This window comes from Mixophyes fleayi, chromosome 6, assembly GCF_038048845.1.
Source record: "Mixophyes fleayi isolate aMixFle1 chromosome 6, aMixFle1.hap1, whole genome shotgun sequence".
Taxonomy (NCBI): Eukaryota; Metazoa; Chordata; class Amphibia; order Anura; family Limnodynastidae; genus Mixophyes; species Mixophyes fleayi.
Genome location: NC_134407.1, coordinates 199,373,818 through 199,400,934, shown reverse-complemented (window position 1 = coordinate 199,400,934; position 27,117 = coordinate 199,373,818). Strand labels below are relative to the sequence as shown.

The following is a 27,117-nucleotide window of genomic DNA, read 5'->3' as shown; positions in this document are numbered from 1 at the left end:
CAGGCCGATTAATCCATGGATCCGCACCCCCATGAAAGTCAACAACAAATAAAGAAATTAAGACTAAAGAACAGAAAACAAGCTTTCAAAAAAAAAAGAAAGAAATTGACAGTGCTATTTAAATCTGCTACTTGGGTGAGGTGTCCCAAAGTGCATCTATTGTCTGGAGAAAATGCTCACCTGTTATGCCCACATTGTGCCCCTGAATAAAAAGACTCTTAAAGACACACAATACAGGTAGTTCATAAAACAATGGAAACACCTGTGTGAATGAGGAATACCAAGCTTGTTGAAAGCAAGGGTTTCCACATGAATGTGACTGATGCTTTAATTAGGCAAATAACACCCCAGCATTGTCAGAGCCATGTCTTGAAATGCTGGACTGCCCTGGTTGCTTATAATTATGATTATCATGGCTGCAAAGGAGATTGTTTCAATGTGTATGGCAGGAACTTCAGTGACCGAAACTGCTCAACTTGCTAATGTTTCACTAACGTCATGGCTAGGGTGATGTCATCTAGGAGCTCCGAGTAAAATACAACATCAGCAAGGTACAACAGTGGCCGGGAACACATACTCCACATTCATGTGTTTATCTATCCTCTCCTGATCTCTCACCATCTGTGTTGTCTCGCGTTACTGACTGCCTTTCTGCCATTTCATTTGGATGTCTTCTCGCTGCCTCAAACTCAATCTTTCAAAAACAGAATTAATAATACCCAACAATAGAAGCTTACTGTCTGACATTTCGATTTCTGCTGACAACATGACCATACATCCCACCCCACAATCTCGCTGCCTAGGTGTAATTCTTGACTCGCAACTATCCTTTGTTCCCCACATCAACTCTATATTTATATCATGCTGCATACATCTAACAAACATTTCCAGACTATGTACATATCTCACATAAAACACTGCAAAAACTTAAATTCATGCACTGATCATATCCCGCATTGACTATTGTAATTCCCTCCTTACTGGTCTTCCCAAAGTGAGAGTTGAGCCCCTACAATCTGTTTTGCATGCAGCGGCTAGATTGATTTTCCTTGCAAATTGTTTTACAAGTCACTCTGTCAGTCTCTACATTGGTTTCCTGTTTTTCAACAAATCCAATAAAAAATTCTTCTACTAACATACAAGGCCATCAACAAAATTGCACCAACATACATCTCCTCACTTGTCACAAATTATCTTCCAACTCGACACCTCTATTCTGCACAAGATCTGCGTCTCTCTTCCACTCTCATCACTTCCTCCCATTCTCGGTTACAGAACTTTTTTCGGGCTGCACCCAATTTATGGAATTCCCTCCCTCTCATAGTAAGAATTTCCTCTAGTCTTCAAACCTTCAAGTATTCTTTGAAAACCCACCTCTTCAGACAAGCTTATAATATTCCTCTACCACCTTCTTAATCTCCTTAGGTTACCCTATTACTACCCTCTACAGAGCTAACACAAGACAACAACTCACTGACCAACATAGTTGTGTGACTGATCACACAGCCCACTAAATACTTTGTATTCTTAGCTAGACAAATATTCAATATGATGTAGCACTTACCTTTGTGTATCAAACCATTGTCCCATAGATTGCAAGCTTGCGAGCAGGGCCCTCTTACCTCTACGTATGTATGTATTACCTAGAGATGGGCGGGTCCGGTTCTCCGAGAACCGAACCCACCCGAACTTTGGGTATCCGAGTACCGAGCTGAGCAGCTCGGTACTCTCCCGCCCATTCCGAATCCAAATCGAGGCCGAACGTCATTGTGACGTCGTCGGATCTCGGGACTCGGTTCTCGCGATACTTCAACTTTATAAATACACGCCTCCACAGCAATCCATCGCCATTTGACAGAGGGAGAGAGCAGGGTGTAGTCATAGGCTAATTAGAGCAGGGACAGAGAATACCATATTGTTCTTGCAATTGCTCTAACCAAAATCGCTAGTGCAGAGAGGAGGATAGAGGTTTATTATTTTTTCTTCATATTTGGCACTCCCCAGCGCTTTTGGGGTGTCCCCCATAATTGTGCATTAATATTTCTGGCTGTCAAAAGTCATATCTGTCAGCAGTATCTACTAAATAATTTGTAGCACACCTCAGTGTTTTTGGGGTGTCCTCCCTAATTGTGCATTAATATTTCTGGCTGTCAAAAGTCATATCTGTCAGCAGTATCTACTCAATAATTTTTAGCACTCCTCAGTGTTTTTGGGGTGTCCTCCCTAATTGTGCATTAATATTTCTGGCTGTCAAAAGTCATATCTGTCAGCAGTATCTACTCAATAATTTTTAGCACTCCTCAGTGTTTTTGGGGTGTCCTCCCTAATTGTGCATTAATATTTCTGGCTGTCAAAAGTCATATCTGTCAGCAGTATCTACTCAATAATTTTTAGCACTCCTCAGTGTTTTTGGGGTGTCCTCCCTAATTGTGCATTAATATTTCTGGCTGTCAAAAGTCATATCTGTCAGCAGTATCTACTCAATAATTTGTAGCACACCTCAGTGTTTTTGGGGTGTCCTCCCTAATTGTGCATTAATATTTCTGGCTGTCAAAAGTCATATCTGTCAGCAGTATCTACTCAATAATTTTTAGCACTCCTCAGTGTTTTTGGGGTGTCCTCCCTAATTGTGCATTAATATTTCTGGCTGTCAAAAGTCATATCTGTCAGCAGTATCTACTCAATAATTTTTAGCACTCCTCAGTGTTTTTGGGGTGTCCTCCCTAATTGTGCATTAATATTTCTGGCTGTCAAAAGTCATATCTGTCAGCAGTATCTACTCAATAATTTTTAGCACTCCTCAGTGTTTTTGGGGTGTCCTCCCTAATTGTGCATTAATATTTCTGGCTGTCAAAAGTCATATCTGTCAGCAGTATCTACTCAATAATTTTTAGCACTCCTCAGTGTTTTTGGGGTGTCCTCCCTAATTGTGCATTAATATTTCTGGCTGTCAAAAGTCATATCTGTCAGCAGTATCTACTCAATAATTTTTAGCACTCCTCAGTGTTTTTGGGGTGTCCTCCCTAATTGTGCATTAATATTTCTGGCTGTCAAAAGTCATATCTGTCAGCAGTATCTACTCAATAATTTTTAGCACTCCTCAGTGTTTTTGGGGTGTCCTCCCTAATTGTGCATTAATATTTCTGGCTGTCAAAAGTCATATCTGTCAGCAGTATCTACTCAATAATTTTTAGCACTCCTCAGTGTTTTTGGGGTGTCCTCCCTAATTGTGCATTAATATTTCTGGCTGTCAAAAGTCATATCTGTCAGCAGTATCTACTCAATAATTTTTAGCACTCCTCAGTGTTTTTGGGGTGTCCTCCCTAATTGTGCATTAATATTTCTGGCTGTCAAAAGTCATATCTGTCAGCAGTATCTACTCAATAATTTTTAGCACTCCTCAGTGTTTTTGGGGTGTCCTCCCTAATTGTGCATTAATATTTCTGGCTGTCAAAAGTCATATCTGTCAGCAGTATCTACTCAATAATTTTTAGCACTCCTCAGTGTTTTTGGGGTGTCCTCCCTAATTGTGCATTAATATTTCTGGCTGTCAAAAGTCATATCTGTCAGCAGTATCTACTCAATAATTTTTAGCACTCCTCAGTGTTTTTGGGGTGTCCTCCCTAATTGTGCATTAATATTTCTGGCTGTCAAAAGTCATATCTGTCAGCAGTATCTACTCAATAATTTTTAGCACTCCTCAGTGTTTTTGGGGTGTCCTCCCTAATTGTGCATTAATATTTCTGGCTGTCAAAAGTCATATCTGTCAGCAGTATCTACTCAATAATTTTTAGCACTCCTCAGTGTTTTTGGGGTGTCCTCCCTAATTGTGCATTAATATTTCTGGCTGTCAAAAGTCATATCTGTCAGCAGTATCTACTCAATAATTTTTAGCACTCCTCAGTGTTTTTGGGGTGTCCTCCCTAATTGTGCATTAATATTTCTGGCTGTCAAAAGTCATATCTGTCAGCAGTATCTACTCAATAATTTTTAGCACTCCTCAGTGTTTTTGGGGTGTCCTCCCTAATTGTGCATTAATATTTCTGGCTGTCAAAAGTCATATCTGTCAGCAGTATCTACTCAATAATTTTTAGCACTCCTCAGTGTTTTTGGGGTGTCCTCCCTAATTGTGCATTAATATTTCTGGCTGTCAAAAGTCATATCTGTCAGCAGTATCTACTCAATAATTTTTAGCACTCCTCAGTGTTTTTGGGGTGTCCTCCCTAATTGTGCATTAATATTTCTGGCTGTCAAAAGTCATATCTGTCAGCAGTATCTACTCAATAATTTTTAGCACTCCTCAGTGGTTTGCGCTCAGAATGGATTCAAAGCAGTCCACATATGATCTAAATGAGCAACCAGGTTCTGTCACCAGTCCTGATGTTAGTGTTCCCAGTACGTCATCTGGCCAAGGCGATGTCAAACAACAGAGTGTTTTCAAATTAGTGCAAAAAACAAAAACCAAAAAAAAATTTACTGTATTGAAGCGAAAAAGAAGTGTAACTGAGCAAAAGTTAAGTGACGATAAAAAAAAAATTGCAAGCATGCCATTCTACACACGCAGTGGCAAAGAGAGAATGAGGCCTTCACCTTTGGCTATTAGTGGCAGATCCCAAAAAGTTACCCAGGCTACAATTGGTGCACAACTACTGTTACGCGTCAAAGCTGAGCTGCAAGATACCAGTGAGGCATTACAGGAGAATATTTGCTCTGATTCACAAATGACAACAATCCCTGTGGAGAGTCCATCCAACAGTGGGATGTCTAATCGTGACCATTCTGTTAGTCTACCCATAAAGAAGGGCCCTTTCAGCAGTTCTGCTGATGTGTGCCTGAACAGCCCGAGTGTAGCCGGTGATACACCAAGTGAGGATGACACTTTGTCTTTAGAAGAGGATGTGGGGGAGATTTGGGTATCCGACGATGAGGATGCGGTTGATTGTGTAAGTCCTGCAGCAGTGTGGCACCAGTGGGAGCAGTTCTGGCATGTGAGGTTCTGGCACCAATATGCACTTTCCAAACACAAGCAGGGATGACGCAGGGGGCAGACCACAACAGTTTGACATCTGGGCTGGTTTGAAGGATTTGTCATAAAAATGTGTGACCTTGACCATAATTCCAACCAATCCTACTATTAACATGCAAAGGATGGTGGAGGGCCTATCAGGGATTAAACTGTATTTTTCATAATTTTCACTATTAATGTTTGGGTGTAATATACACCCAAAGACGAGTGCTCAATTGCTAAGAGTCATTGATGGAGAGGAAGACAAGCAGGCTTGTCTGTAGAATTTGCAGGCAAATTGTGCTGCGTTATATAGGTAACACCCAAAGAGAAGAGCTCCATTGCTCAATTGCTAATTGTAATTGCTGAAATAGAAATAATAGGGCTGACAGTCTTGGTCTAAATCTGCAGTTACATTTTATTGTACCATAGCTCACTGCGAAACTGGAGAGGTGGCAGGGTTTAGTGATAATCTTCCTCCAACAATACTAATTCATCCCAATATCCCAATATCATAGAAGTCTGTGTAGTATGATGTAATTGCTGATAATGGCCTTCCAAAGGGAATGACTAGTTGATTTTAGGGCAGAGCTGTCACGGTTTTTGGGCAATTCTTTTACAGCACAGCAAATATCAAAATGTTTAGCGGACTCATCTGCATCACCACTGGGTGTCTTGGGAAAGCAATTTCTTTTACTACAAGCAGTTGCCAGAGAAACTGAAGGAGAAGACGTCCCAACAAGATGTTGATAAGTCTGGGATCCTTGCAAAGAAAATTAAGTATTTCATCTACAATTAAAATATAGTTAGCACATTTACTTTGTTTTATTGCACACTATAATTTTATGTAGCACCTTTTCAAAATCTATTATTAAGGCAATCACTTGACTCAAGCTAACCGTGTCTGCACTTTCTTCACAGGTAACTACTTCGCTGGACTAAAGTATATTCCCCTCAAATGCTAGTATTCTTGCAGCTGCTGTATTTTCCTACATGCTGTTGCAGAAACCACAAATTGACCCTAAATGTTTATGGACACAAACAGCATCTCCTGCATGTCATTTTTCAAAAGTTCTGTAACACCAAGTTGATAGTGTGTGCAAAACAGGAAATGTGATGGAATTCAGCCCCGCTGTAATGCTGGACCAATATTGGGGTCGTAATCAGAAATGACATATCCTCAGGAGACTCCAAGCAGGATTAGCCATCTTTCAATGACATCCCTTAGTTTTTGGAACAGTTTGTCAGCTGTATGCCTCTTAGTGAAGCTGCTGATACACAGAGTAGCCTACTTCTCAAAAATGTGATGTACCTGGGTACATGCTGCTGCTGTCCATGCTGCTGCTGTCCATGCTGGGGAAGGCGAATGACCAACCCAGTGGGCTTTCACAGTCATATAATCTTTTGTTTGCCCAGTTACGCTTGTACACATATCTGTGGTTAAGTGTACAGTGGGTAGAATACCATTTTGTCACCCAATAATGACATTTTTAGGAACTTTCCGGTACAGGAGAGAATTAGCTTTTCTAGTAAAATGGTATAGTGATGACATTTGCTAACAGGGACATAACACCTCAATTAAATGTCTTAAACCAACTGTATTAATAGTGGACATTGGACGCAGATCTAACACTAGCATAGTACCCAGGGCGTCTGTGATCCGCTTTGCGACTGGGTGACAGGTTTCATTCTTGCTTCCTCTTGCAGAGGATTGTTTAACTGCCAATTGTTGGGGGGGGAAGACTGCAGGTGCTGGGATGTAGATGAGAGAAGGGAGGTAGATTATGCTGGAATGCTTGTTGTTATTTTTTTTTTAACCGAAGTTTCTGATTTTCCCAACAGTTTTCCAATAACTCGCTGAAAAATGACGAAACATGGATGAGGATCCCAGATGGTTAAGGTCCCTACCTCTACTGAGTGTGGCTTTAAAAATGCTACAAATGGATAGACAACTCTTGCCAGGATTCGTGTAAAAATAATTCCACACTTAAGAGGTGGATTTTTGGTCTTATGCCCAGGCATGACAATGGCCTTTTTGTTATCACTGGCAAGAACTGAAACAATTTTTCTTTTCAAGTGTATGAAAATCATATTGTGACATAGGAGGTGTTCAAAATTGAATAAAAAATGACTGGAAATTAGTGTTACTGAGGTTAATAATAATGTAGCTACAAAATAATACCTAAATTATGTTATTTTAGCACCAATAAATGTAATTTTTATAACAAATTGCAAAACAAAACCAAACAAAACCAAAACCAAAACCAAAACACGCAATGGCGGTTTTGCAAAACCAAAACCAAAACCAAAACACAACGGTAATCCAGATCCAAAACCGAATCCAAAACCAAAACACGGGGGTCAGTGACCATCTCTAGTATTACCCAGTATTGTTTTATTACTGTTTGTTCCCAATTGTAAAGCGCTACGGAATCTGCTGGCGCCATATAAATAAATGTTGATGATGATGATGATGATGTATTTGTGCATTAATCTGAACTGCAAGGCAAAGCATGTGAACAACTGCAGATCAATTGACTGTAAATTTCAACCCATAGAATGGGCATGCTGTGACCTATAGTGCACCACGGACAAGATGAACTTTAACATTAATGCAATTAATATAATCCCACAGTCCAGTGTGGAAAAAGCCCTTGTGCTATCAGCACGGAGCTGGTTAAATCTGGGAGGGGTGGTCCGCATTATTTGTTTGTGGACTCAATCTCCCTAGAGATTCCAGCCCTGTGCTAACCGTCCTGGGATTGGTTTGGCATTATGACAAGGGGGCACCACTCTGCTGGTTTCCCTGTTATAGTGCCAACAGCACAGGTTGGCAAAGACTAGTGTTGGTAATGGTAAATTCAGAAGTACTCCATGATTTTTGTCCCCTTGATTTTGTTAGTACTAGCCTAGGCTGGCAGCACTAGAGTTAGTTAAGCTTTTTGGAGGGCACACTGTTTATTTTTTTTTACATCTATTTATTTGTAACATCATTATAAACCTGTACATATCAATTGTGTAGACATTATGACTGTCAACATTATGGTGAAGACATTTTGAATGTCGACATTATGAATATTGAAATTTTCACTACATCCCAGCGGAGTAGACATGGGTAGGCAGGCAGCCCCACAAGATGAGGGCAGGGGGTGGGAGACAAGGTCGATGTTTAATCTTACTTAATAGTGCTGAATGAGCATCTTCGACACATGTTGCAGAATTTCTACCTGATGGAAGGGGTGCTCTCCTAAACGACAATGCCCCCATCCATAGGGTCCATGTGGTTGCACAATGGTTTGATGAGCATTACACTGCTATCCATATATCATAGCCTTCTCAGTCACCAGATGTAAGCCCAATCAAGTATTTATGGGGTATTCTAGGTGTTTCCACCACCATGAACCAGCCGCCAGTTAAGTAAATTTCTTTTTTTTTTTATACATTTTATTTTTGCATGGTCATGAAACAAAATACAACCAACATCGAGGGTATCCAAATATAAGCAAGGGAAATAAGTAGAAACTACGACCAGCGTAGTAACGGTAAAGCCCAATGGAGGAGTAATACAAAATGGAGCACAGTGATTGACCAAGAGATGAACAAGAAGGGAAAAGGGAGAGAGACGTAGATTGGCTAATTCCAAGTTAGGAGATAAGATTAGCACTGAGGAAAGAGTAAAGAAGGTGAGGACAATGGAGAATGTGGAGTCACAATAATGGAGAACGGGCTTGGAAATAAGAGAGCGAAGGGTCCCAGACCTTGGTGAAAGATCTTGATGAATTGCGAATGACACTGGTCATGTAATCCACACGTTGAGTAAGCCAGACCCTATTACCAATGGCCTGGAGGGACGGGGGAGTTCGCTGCCACCAGTCTGCTGCAAAGTTAAGTGAATTTCTTGGGGTAGAATGGTGCTGTACCTCTCCTGGATAATAACAGACTTTGGTCCAACAGACTATTATTATTACCATTTATTTATATAGCGCCACTAATTCCGCAGCGCTGTACAGAGAACTCACTCACATCAGTCCCTGCCCCATTGGGGCTTACAATCTAAATTCCCTAACATACACACACACACAGAAACAGACAGACCGAGACAGACAGACACAGACAGAGACAGACACACACAGACAGACAGACAGACAGACAGACAGACAGACACAGACAGAGACAGACACACACACACACAGACAGACACACAGACAGACAGACAGACAGACACAGACAGAGACAGACACACACACAGAAACAGACAGACAGAGACAGACAGACAGACACAGACAGAGACAGACACACACAGACAGACAGACAGACAGACAGACAGACAGACAGACAGACTAGGGTCAAGTTGTTAACAGCCAATTGACCTACCAGTATGACTTTACATAAGTGTTTCCATCGTTTGTCCAATACCTCTAGGTGGCTGTATTTCCACTTAGTGGAGTATTTTGAAGCTCAGTAATTAGGTGGCAGATAATTTGAGCAATTATAGCTCTTTCAGTGTCCCTGGGCAGACACCGACACGGAAATGATAACGTGACGCTTTATTTCTGTAACATTAGTGTCACACCACCAACCTATATTTGTTCACGATAGAATTACTTTAAATCTAAAATTACATAAAAATAAAACTGCAAATAAATGAAATGGGAAAATGCCATGTATGAAAAAAAAGAAAAAAAGAAAAGTTCCGGAAAGGGAATGATCACATCTATGTAAGTTACTAAAGTCTTTCAGCTGTAATAAACAATTAGTTACATTGTACACATTTTGCCTCACAGTCACATAGTTTATAGACAACTGTCAACACAAAGGCATCTGTTTCATTGAATATGATACCCGGCCTGTACCATGAATACATATGAAATAAAACTTCATTGAGAATTATATGGAAACTCGTTCTGGTCCATAGTGACATAGATATCCCTGTTCTGTTTCAAATCACCGTTCTATATTGGGAATCAGGGCAGCTTGGACATAAACACGTTTCAGATGACACTTTATACAAAAAATGGCTTGTCCATATGCTTACTCTTCGTGTACCGGGCATATCTTGTATCGCACAGGGGTGGACAGAAGTAAAACTACTGCATCAACACATTTACTCAGAGCCCCTAATATTAATTTCCAAATATAGAGAGCAATAAGGCTGAAGTGGCAACATCGCAGCCTATAAAAGTATTAGAGGAGTAGAGTCAATCTATCCTTCTGCTCTGCTACTAGAGGTAAGCTGGTCCACTGATGTCTGTTATACCATCATCTCTGTATTATATCCCAGAATAGAGGATTATCATTCAGTTGTTTCTTTTATTCCCCAATCAACAGAAAACTATATATATATATTTTAAACTAATTCTTACCAAAATCAATACTTTTTATTTATTTAAGATGTATTTGTATATATGTTAGAAAACAAAAACAACGAGGTATGCAGCACATGTAAATATAGCTCAATGAACCATTTTTATAGCTACTGTCAGGGGAGGGCTGGCAAATTTTAGCCCATGGGGCAAGACTCGACTAAGCATTTTAAAAAAAAAAAAAAATGCAGGTGACCCAGTGACCTAGCCCAAAGTAGCCCACTATGGGACCATTCTGGGGGGCAGATGCTCCCCTGTCTGCAAGCCAAGCCTGCTACTGGCTACTGTATAAAATCAAATGGGAAGCACTGTGCCATGATGGTTAGCATTGCTGCCTCTCAGCACTGGGGTCGTGGGTTCGATCCTGAGCTGGGTCGTATCTGTGTGGAGTTCTCCCTGTGTTTGCGTGGATTTCTTACGGGAGATTGAGTTTCCTTCCACACTCTACTGGTAGCTTACTTGGCTTCTGATGAGATTCAACCTAGTGTGTGTCCATGGGGTAGGGACTATACATTATAAGATGAGGACTAACGTAAATTTAAGCAGGGACTAATGTAAGTGATTATAAATTCTCTGTAAATCACTGCATGATATTTAGCCACTGCATAAAAAACTGTTAGCAAATACTAAAATATTGTATATAAATATTACACTCATTTTCTGTTAAATTAGAATGTATTTTTTGAATATATGTAGCGCGTGTTTTGAATGGATTTTCTATAAATGTTAGAAAAACCTAAGGACAAATTAATTCTGCATAAAATCTAAATTATTTGCTTATTTGTTTTATTAGTATTATTGGGGAGCAAATATTGGTTTCCTTGTAACCCCTAGTATCAAGATTATTATTATTTATGTATTATCCGAACATCAGAAGAACTGGGAGTAATGGTCTCCAGTTCTTAGTGTACTTGAGTATAACTAAAGTGTTTCTGCTGTATAGATAAATAGATATAAGGGTATAATACAGAGATTGAAATAGAATAAGGGAGAGAGATAGAAAGAGAAAGGAGTGAAAGAAGATTTAGAGAGAGAGATAGCAGAAGGTTGGGATAGAGAGAGACTTTGGACAGGGGCAGGATTGGTTGGGGGCCAAGGGGGCATCTGCCCACTGGACCCATCCCATAGTGGACTTCCTTGGGCTGGGTCAATGGGCTACCTGGATTTTTTTCCTTTAAAATGTTCCTAATAGGCTGCTGAGTCAAGTCTTGCCCCCCTAAAATTTGCCAGCCCTCCCCTGGCAATGATAAAGGAGGGTGAGAGGGAAAGAGACGGAGGGATAGCGAGAGAGACAGAAGAAGAGAGGTAGAGAACAAAATGTTAAATCCAATAAGTTAAACAGCTATTTTCTTCTTCCACAGCTATCCTTTAAACCTTTTCTTCCATCTTAGAAGGATACTAAAAGGTATGAGACCCAATTTACACACTTTACCAATGATAATATCTGAACTAAGATAACTTTAGAACACTCAGTCATCCTAACATTCTATTTTGTCTGTTGGGGCAGGTTTATAAACTTGTCTTTAGTATTATCATGTTAATAGAACTAATACAATAAGTGGAATGTGTTATATAAACATAGTTGGAAAAACATTAGAAGGTTTCGATAAAAGTATTCAAAGCAATCATGTAAGATTATTGTAGATGTCGGATCGGTAAATTCAAACAGGTGATGCCATTTCAAAGCCACGTTTAGCTTTATTTAAGTTTCATGTTTCATCTCACCCCCTGACTTCCAGTATACATCACCAAGAGAGATCCACGGATAACTAACGTTGACTAAAAATGTTTTAATCTTTTCATACAGAAAGTCATCAGCCATGGGTGACGGGGAGATGGCCGTGTTTGGGCCGGCAGCCCAATACCTCCGAAAGTCAGAAAAGGAGAGGATAGAGGCACAAAATCGCCCCTTTGATGCCAAAACATCTACCTTTGTGATTGACCCCAAGACGATGTACGTAAAAGGAGTTATCACAAGTAGAGAAGGTGGAAAAGTAACAGTAAAGAAGGAAGACAACACCGTAAGTTTACATTTGTAGTGAATGGCTCTCTTAGAAGGATGGCACATTATTAAGCGAGTGCTGACTTCTTATCGTACATCCCTGTTCTTTACAGACTGTAACAGTAAAGGATGATGAAGTTTTCCCCATGAACCCGCCAAAGTACGACAAAATTGAAGACATGGCTATGATGACCCACTTGAACGAACCATCTGTCCTGTATAACCTCAAAGAGCGTTATGCCGCCTGGATGATCTACGTAAGCCTCACAGACTTCTCTATTTGCTTTAAATAAAAGAGTAATCATTTCTACTACACAATACTTGAATTATTTGAATTATACTTTTTTAATTATACTTTTATCTCCAGACCTATTCTGGGCTATTTTGTGCCACAGTCAACCCCTATAAGTGGCTGCCCGTGTACAACCCTGAGGTGGTCAATGGCTACAGAGGCAAGAAACGAATGGAGGCCCCACCACACATCTTCTCCATCTCTGATAACGCCTATCAGTCCATGTTGACTGGTGAGTTCTGTTTAGAATCTAACGTGGAAAGAATTTGTTGTTGTATTATTACAACCTGACATTGTATATACAATTTATTCTACTATAATCTTTAATTTTTAAGTTTCATAGAAACCCCACAATTATTTAATCTGCTGTGAGTTGCACTTGTGCCATTCACAAAAAACATGCATAAATTAGACTGTTATTGCTACTATTATTTAATATTTTAAACTACACTATATTTTTGTATCTTCTTTTCTTCAACAGATCGTGAAAATCAGTCTGTCCTAATTACGTAAGTATTAGTCAACTTTAAGGTAACTTTAATAGTAAAAATGTATGCAGCAAATGTCCAAGTTTGCAAATATGAAATATTATGACATGATATAGACATTATTGAGCACAATCTCAACTAATGTATAGAAACACAAAGGCCACCCATAGTTACATTTTGTGATTTTATCAGTAAATATCTAGAGATTGCATTTATGGACCTCAAAAATAAATATAGCACAGGAAGCTAATAATATTAAGGAATAAGCATCAGTCCCTTTAAAGTTAGTAACTGCTTATCACTTAAATATTGCTCTCATTAGGAACAATTATTGTCAATGAGTCAATGTAGCCCTTCAGGAATGAGCCTTTAAATTTAGAAGTGTCGGTATGGGAAATGTAGGTGGATGGAATTTGATAGTTTTATAATCACAGCAGTAGGAGAAGTGGCGGTATGGCATACCACTGTATAGCGGCCACTTTGACCACTGAGTAAATGGGCAATCCACTCTTTCATTTGCCAGATCACTCATTTTAAAGTAAAGACTATTGTAGACAATTACAACTTAAAGTCTTCTTTCTTTGACCCTCAGTGGAGAATCTGGTGCCGGGAAGACTGTGAACACGAAACGTGTCATCCAGTACTTTGCAACTATTGCAGCTACTGGTGACAAGAAAAAAGAAGAACAACAGCCTGGAAAAATCCAGGTTTGTTAGCGTTTCTTTCATGTTAGGACCTCTTTTATATATCCAGAATATCTTATTTACAAATTTCATTTATATAGGGGACTCTGGAAGATCAAATTATTCAAGCCAACCCTCTGCTGGAAGCCTTTGGTAATGCCAAGACCGTTAGGAATGACAACTCATCCCGCTTTGTAAGTGTGTCCTAAAAAAAAATGATCTTGCTATAAATAAACCATAGGCATGAATTGCCCTATCGCATCGAGTTTTCATGATCAGTTTGGTCTTTTGCATTAATTTGACGTGCATTACAAGCACATTTTTTTGTCAAACAAAATCCAATGCTCAAAAACCTTCAATATTTTTTTGCCAAGAAAATAACCAGTGAACAAATTTCTCTTCATGTTAATAAAATACTAGGGCAAATTCATCAGAATCCACTTCGGGGCCACAGGAAAACTTTCTTCTGCTGACATTGAAACTTGTAAGTTTAGATATGTATAAACTTATAGTGCTTTTTTTTGTGGCACATTTTATCTTTGGACTTTTCCTAAAGTTTAATTATTTGTTCAGATCTTCTGGAAAAATCCAGAGTAACATTCCAGCTGTCTGCTGAAAGGAGCTACCACATCTTCTATCAGGTCATGTGCAACAAGAAGCCAGAGCTGATTGGTAATTTACCACTAAGCAATTTCTGCCTTTTTAAAAAAAGATGGGTAATGGGTTGCATAGTTATGATCACGACGTATTGTCATGAAAAACATTTCATACTATTATAGACCAGCTCCTGATTACAACAAACCCGTATGACTTCCCATATATCAGCCAAGGTGAGATCACAGTGGCCAGCATTGATGACCAAGAGGAGTTGATGGCTACTGATGTAAGTTTAATATCTTATTTTAAGCACCGAAGGAACTTATCCATCTGAATTCCATCTTGACTATATTGACTTTTGATTGCAGCAAGCTATCGATATCCTGGGTTTCAATTCAGATGAGAAGATGGGTATCTACAAACTGACCGGTGCCGTAATGCATCATGGCAACATGAAGTTCAAGCAGAAGCAAAGAGAGGAGCAGGCCGAGCCAGACGGCACAGAAGGTGGGGGGAAAAAAATCTCTCAGCATCAAAATAATGTACAAACTTTCAATACCACATAAAGTGCATTTAAAGTACACAAATATTCAGAAGTTTTGTTTTTTTTATTAGATTTGATAGCCTCAAATTTAAATCCCTGACAACTTGAAAGGCAAGTTATTTACCTGCCAAATACCTGTTCAACATACAACTCTTATACTGTATTCATATACAAGCTTCTTGTTTGGGCTACATGTATACACAGCGTCTATACTTCAATAAGATGTTTCATATTTTTTAAAATGTATCCTTAAAATTGTTGTACAGTGGCTGACAAGTGCGCCTATCTGATGGGTCTGAACTCAGCTGATCTTCTCAAGGCTTTGTGCTACCCTAGAGTCAAAGTCGGAAATGAATTTGTGACCAAAGGTCAAACTGTCCAACAGGTAAATACATTTCAGTGACACAAAATGAGTTTGAATTCAAAAGCTGTAACGCAATGATGACATCGGTATAATTTTTTCAAAGGTTTATAACTCAGTTGGTGCCTTGGGCAAGTCTATCTATGAGAAGATGTTCTTGTGGATGGTCATCCGTATCAACCAGCAGCTGGACACTAAGCAGCCGAGACAGCACTTCATCGGTGTCTTGGACATTGCTGGCTTTGAGATCTTTGATGTAAGTAACATAACGAAACTTGATAAAGTTATGATACCTGCGTGTGTTACATTTATGTGATATTAATTGAATAATTTGCCTTCTTGTGACCAGTTCAACAGCTTAGAACAACTGTGTATCAACTTCACCAATGAGAAACTGCAACAGTTCTTCAACCATCACATGTTTGTGCTGGAACAAGAGGAGTACAAGAAGGAAGGAATCGAGTGGGAGTTCATCGACTTCGGCATGGACTTGGCTGCCTGCATTGAGCTTATTGAGAAGGTATACAAAGCAGAAATAACAGGGATGTTACCGTTTAAAGTAACATCAAATTAGATCAAATAAGTAGTTATATCACTTAGTGCTGCAATATTATGGTTAACACCTAAAAGAAAGGCTTTAGTGCATTTCATCTAAGAACACAAAACATTTGTATAGTGTTCACAATGTATCCATTTTATTGAGTGTTTCTCCATTTATTATGCAGCCAATGAGCATCTTATCCATCTTTGAAGAAGAGTGCATGTTCCCCAAAGCAACAGATCAATCAAATAGAGGATGGGGTGCATAAGATAATTTTTGTCTCCTGAAATTAACAATGTACATAGTTAAATATAATACAACAATCTACATTTTGTGAAAGAGGAAAGTTAAAGTTCTAGAATGACATCATATGTGTATTTGCTAATTATATTTACGGACTTATATATTGTATATATACAACTACATGAATCTGACAAAATTACACATTGAAAAATATATTAAGACATATGGCTATGCATTTTTCTGGAGACTTTTAAGAAATGTTCAACACACAACCAAGAATATTAAGTATTAATAATTGCTTTTCTTTGTTCAGCCAATGGGCATCTTCTCCATCCTTGAAGAGGAGTGCATGTTCCCCAAGGCTACAGACACTTCATTCAAGAACAAGTTGTACGATCAACATCTTGGCAAGACCAACAACTTCCAGAAACCTAAACCTGGTAAAGGGAAAGCAGAGGCCCACTTCTCGCTGGTCCACTATGCAGGGACAGTAGATTACAACATCAGTGGATGGCTTGACAAGAACAAGGACCCACTGAATGAAACTGTCATTGGGCTCTACCAGAAGTCTTCAGTGAAGCTATTAGCTTTCCTCTATGCTGCCCATGCTGGTACAGACGCAGGTATTACGTTATTTATTGTCCTTTAGGAGAAATATCATCTCCATCACTAGACAGTATACCACAGGCATGATATCCACACAATTATCATCACTGTCAACATTGACTTACAGGACACCACCAAGTAATATTAATTCATTTGCAGATGCTGGCAAGAAGGGAGCTAAGAAGAAGGGTTCCTCTTTCCAGACTGTGTCTGCTCTTTTCAGGGTAAATGTAGTTGACTATGGTGCAAAAATATATATATTTTTATATCTTTTCTTGGATATTCTGATGCTGATCATTATTATGTATCTTCAGGAAAATCTGAACAAGCTGATGAGCAACTTGAGAAGCACCCACCCCCACTTTGTACGTTGTCTGATCCCCAATGAAACTAAAACTCCAGGTATGTTGAGCTACACCATTTGTGTACTAGTTGGAAAACACAATTCCTATTTCAACTTACTATTGGTTTGATATCTTTAGGTACTATGGATCATTACCTGGTCATGCACCAGCTCAGGTGTAATGGTGTCCTTGAAGGCATTAGGATTTGCAGGAAAGGATTTCCCAGCAGAATCATCTATGCTGACTTCAAACAACGGTATGGATCAGTTATTTATTATGTTTAACAAGGAAGTGCCTCTACTACAATAAAAGTTTTTTCTTGTTATGTGTGGTGGTGATTGATATTTATCCAGTCCGAACAATTTCAATAGAAATTTACAGATGTTTTTAGTTTTTTTTGTATAATGCAGTGGCTATTTAATCTAAGCAGATTTGTACAATTCAATTTACCACCCTACCTTGTCTTCTCAATACAGTTACAAGGTCCTAAATGCAAGTGCCATCCCTGAAGGACAGTTCATTGACAGCAAGAAGGCTTCAGAGAAGCTTCTTGGGTCCATTGATGTTGACCACACCCAATATAAATTTGGACACACTAAGGTACTTCCTAAATTAATTGTGTTTTACTTTATGCAAAAATCTCATAAAAAAACGTGCTTAGTTTTAACCCAAGTTGCTTGGTTTATAGGTATTCTTTAAAGCTGGTTTACTGGGTACCCTTGAAGAGATGCGAGATGAAAAGCTGGCACAATTGATCACTCGTACTCAGGCTATATGCAGAGGGTACCTCATGAGAGTTGAGTTCAAGAGGATGATGGAGAGGAGGTACTTTCACATTTAAAAACAGTTATGACATATCTAGTAGCTGTCGGTGAAATGACAAATCCAAATATGTTTTCATTTTAGAGAGTCCATCTTCTGCATTCAGTACAATGTTCGCTCATTCATGAATGTTAAACATTGGCCATGGATGAAACTGTACTTCAAGATCAAGCCTCTTCTGAAGAGTGCTGAATCTGAAAAAGAGATGGCCAACATGAAGGAAGAGTTTGAGAAGACAAAGGAGGCTCTGGTCAAGTCAGAAGCAAAGAGAAAGGAGCTAGAGGAGAAGATGGTCTCCATTCTACAGGAGAAGAATGATCTGCAACTCCAAGTCACATCTGTAAGCGATTAACAGTTTGTAATCACAATATAAATAGTACAGCTTGGAAAACATTATATAATACAGATATGAATGACTAACTTATATTTTTAATGTGTTTTACAGGAATCTGAGAGCCTTTCAGATGCAGAGGAAAGATGTGAAGGTCTCATCAAAGCCAAGATTCAGCTGGAAGCCAAAATCAAGGAGGTTAATGAGAGGCTTGAAGATGAAGAAGAATCAAATGCTGAATTAACAGCCAAGAAGAGGAAACTGGAAGATGAGTGCTCTGAACTGAAAAAGGACATTGATGATCTTGAGCTAACTTTGGCCAAAGTAGAAAAAGAGAAACACGCCACAGAAAACAAAGTAATTTCATTACTATGTTACATCAGCTATCATGCAATCCAAATATGTAGACCTGAGCAAGAAATCAAACATCACTTATTGCTTGCAGAGTCTATTTTTTACATTTCTGTGAATAATTGTGGATACTTTTTTTTGCCATATTATAGGTTAAGAACCTAACTGAAGAAATGGCTGTTCTCGATGAGAGCATAGCCAAACTTTCAAAAGAAAAGAAAGCACTTCAAGAAGCTCACCAACAGACTTTGGATGACCTACAAGCAGAAGAGGACAAAGTCAATACCCTCACCAAGGCCAAGACTAAGTTGGAGCAGCAAGTTGATGATGTATGTGGATGCATAACAAAATGCCATCATCAACATGATGCCTGTTTAGAAAGTTATACAAAACGATGGGGAAAAGCCAATGGTTAACAAATGTTTTATTCTCATAGCTTGAGGGATCTCTTGAACAAGAGAAAAAGCTCCGCATGGACTTGGAGAGATCAAAGAGGAAGCTGGAGGGTGATCTGAAGTTGGCCCAGGAGTCTACAATGGACTTGGAAAACGACAAGCAACAGCTGGATGAAAAAGTTAAAAAGTAAGAATTTCTATCCGTGACATTTAACGGTCATGGGGTTATAGTACCCTAAACAATGTATGTATAGTTTTCTGCATTGTACATTTAATGCAGGATCACATGGCTTGCAACATAATACAATTATTCCATTTAATTCAACAGGAAGGAGTTTGAAGTCAGCCAGCTCCAGAGTAAGATTGAAGATGAGCAGGCTCTGGCATCTCAACTGCAAAAGAAAATTAAAGAGCTCCAGGTGTTGTATCTGAGATTCATTAATATATTAATGTGATTTTCTTGTCACAATGCTTACATGATAAGACTGATTTCTGTCTATTTTTAGGCCCGTATTGAGGAGCTTGAAGAAGAAATTGAGGCAGAACGCGCAGCTCGTGCTAAGGCAGAGAAGCAACGTGCAGACCATGCCAGGGAGCTTGAAGAGATCAGCGAGCGCCTGGAAGAAGCCGGTGGAGCGACCTCTGCTCAGATTGAGTTGAACAAGAAGCGCGAGGCAGAATTCCAGAAGATGCGACGGGACCTGGAGGAGGCCACCCTACAGCATGAAGCCACTGCTTCCGCTCTCCGGAAGAAGCACGCTGACAGCTCCGCTGAGCTTGGAGAACAAATTGATAACCTTCAGCGTGTTAAACAGAAACTGGAAAAGGAGAAGAGTGAACTTAAGATGGAGATTGATGACCTTGCCAGTAACATGGAATCTGTCTCTAAAGCCAAAGTAAGTACGCTAAAATGTAAAGGAATTAACATTAAAATGTTTGCAGCACCATTTGCCAGCCACTATGTTTGTTTTATATTTTATTACGTTTTATTCTATCTTATCAGATATTTATTGCATTATCGACTTCTAACCTAATATAAAAGAATAATTTGTTTATTTTACATTGTAGTCAAACTTGGAAAAAGTGTGCAGAACGCTAGAGGACCAGTACAGTGAAGTCAAGACAAAGGAGGAGGAGCATGTAAGAGTACTTAATGACTTGAACACTCAAAAAGCACGTCTTCAGACAGAAAATGGTAATTTTGGCCTACCTACTAAAACAATAGAAACAAATTAGAAACAAAACAAAAGGAGTCTTGACTGTAAGTTCCTTGTGTTAATTAGGTGAATATGGTCGTCAGCTGGAGGAAAAAGAATCTTTAGTTTCCCAGCTTTCCAGGGGTAAACAGGCCTTCACCCAACAAACTGAAGAGTTGAAGAGGCACCTGGAAGAAGAAGCAAAGGTATTCTGTTGGAGTGTTTAAGAAGAATTGACATATAGTTTAATTCCAAATTTTAAGTCTAAAACCAGCATTGACTCACCCCCCACTAATAGCCACTTCTTCCACTCACAAATTCACTCCTTCATTGTAACATAAAATATTGCCATATTGCCTAATTATTTTCTGAAATCACTGTATTTTCTCCAAGATAAAACATATAGCTGTCACATGACTGCCCCTTTCTGTTATTATGACTTACATAAACTAAATATCCAACCAACGTCTAGGCCAAGAACGCACTTGCTCACGCACTTCAATCTGCCCGCCATGACTGTGATCTATTGAGGGAACAATATGAAGAGGAACAGGAGGCTAAGGCTGAGCTGCAGCGTTCATTGTCCAAGGCCAACGGTGAAGTTTCTCAGTGGAGAACAAAATACGAGACAGACGCCATTCAGCGCACAGAGGAACTGGAAGAAGCAAAGTAAGTTTACATCAATTCGAGTGAAGATCTCGAACTCCAAATTGCATTGTATAAACTGGGATTGAATCGCTTTTGGATTGTCTTAATTTCAAGGATAGAAAGATTGAATGTTGGCTATTAATGGTGACTATGGATTCCTACCTATGGCAATAATATGCTTTCACTCCCCATCAATATGGCTTGTATAAGTCTAAATCACATTGCAAAAAATCTGCTGTAACCAGCTTTGGATTTTAACCACTTTTAGTCTAACATAAACATTACATACACCGAGAGCTCCTAGGTGTCCAGGTTTTCCCTGGACTGTCTTGGATTATTCCTACTACCTAAGTCAAATCACCAGGACTGTTGAGAAAAGAAAACTGTAACTATTATATTGCATAGAAAGCAAAGAATGAAAAAACTTCACATGACATGGGCCATGCCTTTCAGTTCATAAGTTATTGGAGTCCTAAATTTATTATTTACTTGAATAACAGGAAAAAGTTGGCTCAGCGCCTTCAAGAAGCTGAGGAGCAAATTGAGGCTGTCAATTCAAAGTGCGCCTCTCTGGAGAAGACCAAACAAAGACTTCAAGGTGAAGTTGAGGACCTCATGGTAGATGTAGAACGTTCAAACTCAGCTTGTGCTGCCCTTGATAAGAAGCAGAGGAACTTTGACAAGGTTTGTTGCCAGTTGCAGATAACATTGTACAGAATACTTGTTTAAGGTATTATACTTTGCAAAAAGTGTAGCATAACTTTGCAAACAGTTTGGAACTTAAAATTATGACACAGTAAGAGAGATAAGTAAAAACACTGGTTTTATGGTATGGGTGCTCTAAGTGGAAGATGTCATTAATTTAACAATATTATCTTGCGCTCTATAGGTCCTGTCAGACTGGAAACAAAAATATGAGGAAGCCCAGGCTGAACTTGAAGCTTCTCAGAAGGAATCAAGATCCCTAAGCACAGAAGTTTTCAAGATGAAAAATTCATATGAGGAATCACTTGATCAACTTGAAACACTAAAGAGAGAAAATAAGAACCTACAACGTAAGTTCTTATTTGCCCTTGTATGATTTTATTCTGCCTTTTAATGATTTTAGTCTGCCTTTGTATGATTTTATTCTGCCTTTTTATGATTTTAGTATGCCTTTTTATGATTTTAGTATGTCTCTATGATTTTAGTCTGCCTCTTTATGATTTTAGTCTGCCTTTTTATGATTTTAGTATGTCTCTTTATGATTTTAGTCTGCCTCTTTATGATTTTAGTATGCCTTTTTATGATTTTAGTATGCCTCTTTATGATTTTAGTTTGCCTTTTTATGATTTTAGTCTGCCTTTTTATGATTTTAGTATGTCTCTTTATGATTTTAGTCTGCCTATTTATGATTTAGATGATAAACAATATTTTTTTTTAGTAGATTCCTATAATATCTTGGCTATTACAACTGTACACATGAACTATTTTACATTTGTTAGAAATAATATATTTATGTTTAAGTAAAACCATTATTCTTAGAAGCAGGGGTATAAACCTTTATCTTGCAGTGGTTGACTCACTTGCTCTTTTCTTTATGGTTGCAGAGGAGATCTCTGACTTAACAGAACAAGTTGCTGAGTCTGGAAAGAGCATCCATGAAATTGAAAAAGCCAAAAAACAAGTTGAACAGGAAAAGTCTGACCTTCAATCAGCACTTGAAGAAGCAGAGGTAAGTAGACTACAAGGGCATGATTCATTAATACTTGATAGCTTTATTTTTACACTGAAATTTAAAATTGCTCTAGGACATGCCCTATCCCAACTATAAACCTGTCCCCACATTTTAAATTTACCTCCCCCTCTAATGCAACATAGTTTTACCAAGGTGCAAATTTACTCTTTTTTTGCTTTACTCTCCTTAATGAATCAGGCCCTAAATGTTATGCTTTGAAACTAGTTGATACAATGCTTCAATTATTCCCTAAACCTATCAATCTGTAAATCATAGGGCTCCTTGGAACATGAAGAGGCCAAGATCCTGCGCGTCCAGCTTGAGCTGAATCAAGTAAAGTCTGAAGTTGACAGAAAAGTTGCTGAGAAGGATGAAGAGATTGAGCAGCTCAAGAGGAACAGTCAGAGAGCCCTGGAATCTATGCAGAGCACACTGGATTCTGAGATCAGAAGCAGAAATGATGCTCTCAGACTGAAGAAGAAGATGGAGGGAGATCTTAATGAAATGGAGATTCAGCTTAGCCATGCCAACCGCCAGGCTGCAGAGGCTCAGAAACAACTCAGGAACGTACAGGGACAATTTAAGGTACAATAAATGATCTGCATAAATTGTCGTATAATTTTATCACTTATAGCAATATACTCATTTTGATGACATGTATGTCAATTTAGGATGCCCAACTGCATCTTGATGATGCTCTTAGAGGAATTGACGATCTGAAGGAACAACTGGCTATTGTAGAGAGGAGGAACAACCTCATGTCAGTAGAGACTGAAGAGATAAGGTCAGCTCTGGAACAAACGGAGCGTGGACGCAAAGTGGCTGAACAAGAACTTCTTGATGTTACTGAGCGTGTTCAACTTCTCCACTCCCAGGTGAGGCTGAGGTTTCTTTCTTCACACTAGTGGGATATATTGTTAGGCAATGCACCTTGTCAAATGCTAATACTTCTCAATGTATCCAAAAGAACACCAGCCTGATTAACACCAAGAAGAAGATTGAGTCGGATATATCTCATCTTCAAACTGAGGTGGAAGAGGCAGTCCAAGAAGCCAGGAATGCAGATGACAAAGCCAAGAAGGCAATCACAGATGTAAGTACTGACATAATTACCTGTGTATGCTTGCCCTCACTTCAGTTAATCTACAGTAATCTAAATAGCTATATAAAACACATATACCAAGAGCTTCACCATTTTCAAAGCAGATAATTAAATTAGCTTTGGAAAAGTGGCATGTTTCAGCTGAAGCTGTCATAGTCCAATGTGTAGAACACCATTGTCATATGACAAGACATTTAAACATTCATGGTTTCGTCTTGAATGTCTTAGGCTGCCATGATGGCTGAAGAGCTGAAAAAGGAGCAGGACACCAGCGCTCACCTTGAGAGAATGAAGAAGAACCTTGAACAGACAGTGAAGGACCTGCAACATCGTCTGGATGAGGCTGAACAGCTGGCAATGAAAGGTGGCAAGAAGCAACTGCAAAAGCTGGAGTCCAGGGTAAAAAGTGTTGCTGGATCATAAAACATATAGCAATGCAGATTAAAAATGATATATATATATATATATATATATATATATATATATATATATATATAAAAATATATATATATATTTCTGCAAAATATGGTTCACATTGACATAATATGCTGTTTTACAGGTACGTGAACTTGAAAATGAATTGGAGTCTGAACAAAAGAGAAGTTCTGAAGCCATCAAGGGGGTGCGCAAATACGAAAGGAGAGCCAAGGAACTGACTTACCAGGTACATAATATGGAATAAAAACCCTGAAATGTGAATATATCCACTATGGAACCAATTTAATAAAGTTCTCCTTTATTTAACAGTCTGAAGAGGATAAGAAGAATGTGTTCAGGCTTCAGGACTTAGTGGACAAATTGCAGTTGAAGGTCAAAGCTTATAAGAGACAGGCAGAAGAGACTGTAAGTATATATTACTTTGATCATATAATATGTCTGTATCTTGTTAGTTTACATATATGTATTAGCCAAAAAAAAAAATGTCTTCATAACCAACTTTGTGTTCTAGGAGGAACAAGCCAATGTACATCTGTCCCGATTCAGGAAGACCCAACATGAGCTGGAGGAGGCCGAGGAACGTGCTGACATTGCAGAATCACAGGTCAACAAACTAAGAGCCAAGAGCCGTGATGTTAGCAAGGTAATATTATTCTGTTCCGAAATCTCTCTTTGGTCTGATAAAACTATCACTAATTATTATGTACAAATATAAATAACATTTTTACCATTAGAAGTTCATATATTGACTATAGCCAGCTTGATTTTCAAAATGGTATGACATTATTCACTACCAATAAATGAAAGTTGAGTAATTATGCTTATACTTGAAACGCCTAGATGTAAATAATTACATGTGTGATCATTTACTAAAATATTTTTCCTTTCTTTTTCCCACAGAAAGCAGAAGAGTAGAAGAACGTAACAGAAGATTTTTACAAAAGGCGTTCATAAAATATGGACTGTTTTGTAAAAGCGTGTTCTGCTTTGTAGTATCCATTGACTCTAGAGGCAAATAAATTCTCAGCACAGTGTCCTGTTTTGTGGTTTAATTTTTTTTTTTACAAAAATGTGACATAGCAGAATATATGGGAGTGTGATATTCAAAAGGTCACATTTTCTAAGAAGGTTAAGATTTAAAGGTCGCTGAACCAAAAAGTAGATCCATTATAAAAAAGCATCTTGTAATATTCACAAATGTACAGATAGATGTTCTAATGCCCTTACAGGGGGTAAGATATATAACTTTGACCGGAACCTCTATGCACTTCACTACAAATTATTGTTCTCAGTAATTAGCCATTTAGGCTCTCTAAAATCTCATTAAAAATGGCAACAAACCGTAAGCCTGATATGCCGATTAAAATTGTTTACTTCAATTATATTATTATTTTATTATCTAATATATAGTTCTGATAAGCAATCTGAGCTTTTTAAAATGCTATTGTGAATGTACTAGATCCATTATACACATTTTAGTTTTATTGGTGATTTAAGGCAAATCAAATGAATCTAGACAAAGCATACTTTTGATGAGACAGATTTGGAAAAACAAAAGTCAAAATGGTGAAAAAGTGGTATCAGCAACTGGGAGATGGTATATGTTAGAAAACATAGAGAGTAAGAGTGAATTTTGCACCAGCTCACAAAGCTGACAGTGATCGGGTCTCACCCTATAATTTTATTAGGACATATTTCTTACCTTCCAGTTGCACTTCAGCAAAGAAGCCTATTTCTAAGGTGCACGTTGTTAAATAAAATAAAAGATGACACATACACACAAAAATGACACTGTAAAATAGACCGTCCCAATGTCTCTTCACTCTCGTGATCAAAATAAGCCATAAATTAGTCTAAACTGAGAAGTATTTTCAGTTAAACATATTTTTAATAAAAAGTGAGGAAGTAGTAGGAAGTTGGACTTTAATTTGGCTCCACCATGCACTCCCCCACAAAACATGGTGCAGGTTGGCAATTGTGAGGTGTGGTGTTTGCATACTTTAATAAATATTCTGTTAGATCAGAAATCACAATGTGTATATAGCTTAATGCACCCACCACTTCTCTATTTTTATGAACATTGTCAACACTTAAAGCCCATGATGCTTTGTGGAAGCTCATATTTTCACATAGCCCTTTTTTTTGTATTCATTCCATCTTTCACCTATAGTGAACTGCTGCCATAGCAAACAACTAACCAGACATTAACCTAGTTTACCAATACACACCAATATCTCCTTCTTGGCCTAAGTATCGCTGTCTGAACTAATAGTGATACTTTTTGCTTCACAAGCAATTTTATGGAGCATCACTGATGAGAGGCGAAGTGTTGATATATTGGCAGACAGACGATCTTCCCTGGCTGCTATAACACAAAATGTGCTTAAAGTGCAGTAATTAATGCGTCAAATAAAAATATATAAAAATCACTTATTTCTAGAACATAAATGAATGGCTTGCATGGGTATTGGATGTCATTACTCCAATTTAGGTTATTTTTATATGTAAAAATGCCTTAATTCCATAAAAATAAAGGAGTGGACAAGAATGGATCATCCTAGTGTAGTAATTAAAACAAAGTTTCCCAATGACAAGGAGTAAATTCTATCGAGCATTCAGGGCCCAAATCGAACACTAACAAGACAAACGGCACAGATGCTACCCTACACATTTGCCCTATAGATTTTGTCAGGGCTAACTCCCACTGAATTTATATACATATAAAAGTGTCAATCATACCATTCTCTGCAATTCCTAACAGAGGTGGGGCTACATAAACAGCTGGACTGTGATTGGCTACTAGAGTTACTCCATTCTTTTTAGGGCATTAAGATATTTTTACCCACAAAAACAACCTAAAGGGGATACAGAGTCTTGATAGGTCCGATCCAACATCCAAATAAGCCATTAATTCACTCTCTAGAAATATACAATTTTTACATACTCTTCTTTAGTGTACTAATTACTGCCCTTCCAACTCTAGATTGGTCTGTGGTAGGTTGCTGATATTCACCACAAGAAGCTGCCATCAACTGGTGTCCTTGTGTT

General features: G+C 38.4%; 1 protein-coding gene across 1 annotated transcript; it reads left to right on the top strand.

Moving 5' to 3' along the window:
• The first annotated feature begins 11,666 nt into the window (after positions 1-11,666).
• On the top strand, positions 11,667-25,103 carry LOC142095159 (myosin-4-like). Its single transcript, XM_075177991.1, has 40 exons — positions 11,667-11,773; positions 12,176-12,389; positions 12,484-12,627; positions 12,738-12,894; positions 13,144-13,171; positions 13,743-13,857; positions 13,935-14,027; positions 14,254-14,317; positions 14,407-14,505; positions 14,613-14,716; positions 14,799-14,937; positions 15,241-15,359; positions 15,442-15,591; positions 15,685-15,855; positions 16,433-16,742; positions 16,885-16,949; positions 17,040-17,127; positions 17,208-17,325; positions 17,546-17,669; positions 17,758-17,894; positions 17,976-18,231; positions 18,337-18,579; positions 18,726-18,902; positions 19,010-19,155; positions 19,297-19,387; positions 19,475-19,864; positions 20,037-20,163; positions 20,252-20,370; positions 20,637-20,833; positions 21,313-21,496; positions 21,702-21,867; positions 22,402-22,526; positions 22,806-23,114; positions 23,201-23,404; positions 23,497-23,622; positions 23,860-24,030; positions 24,191-24,295; positions 24,379-24,474; positions 24,581-24,712; positions 24,970-25,103. The coding sequence occupies exons 2-40, from the start codon at positions 12,189-12,191 to the stop codon at positions 24,982-24,984; spliced, it is 5,805 nt and encodes a 1,934-aa protein (XP_075034092.1). The 5' UTR covers positions 11,667-11,773; positions 12,176-12,188; the 3' UTR covers positions 24,985-25,103.
• The last annotated feature ends 2,014 nt before the right edge of the window (positions 25,104-27,117 follow it).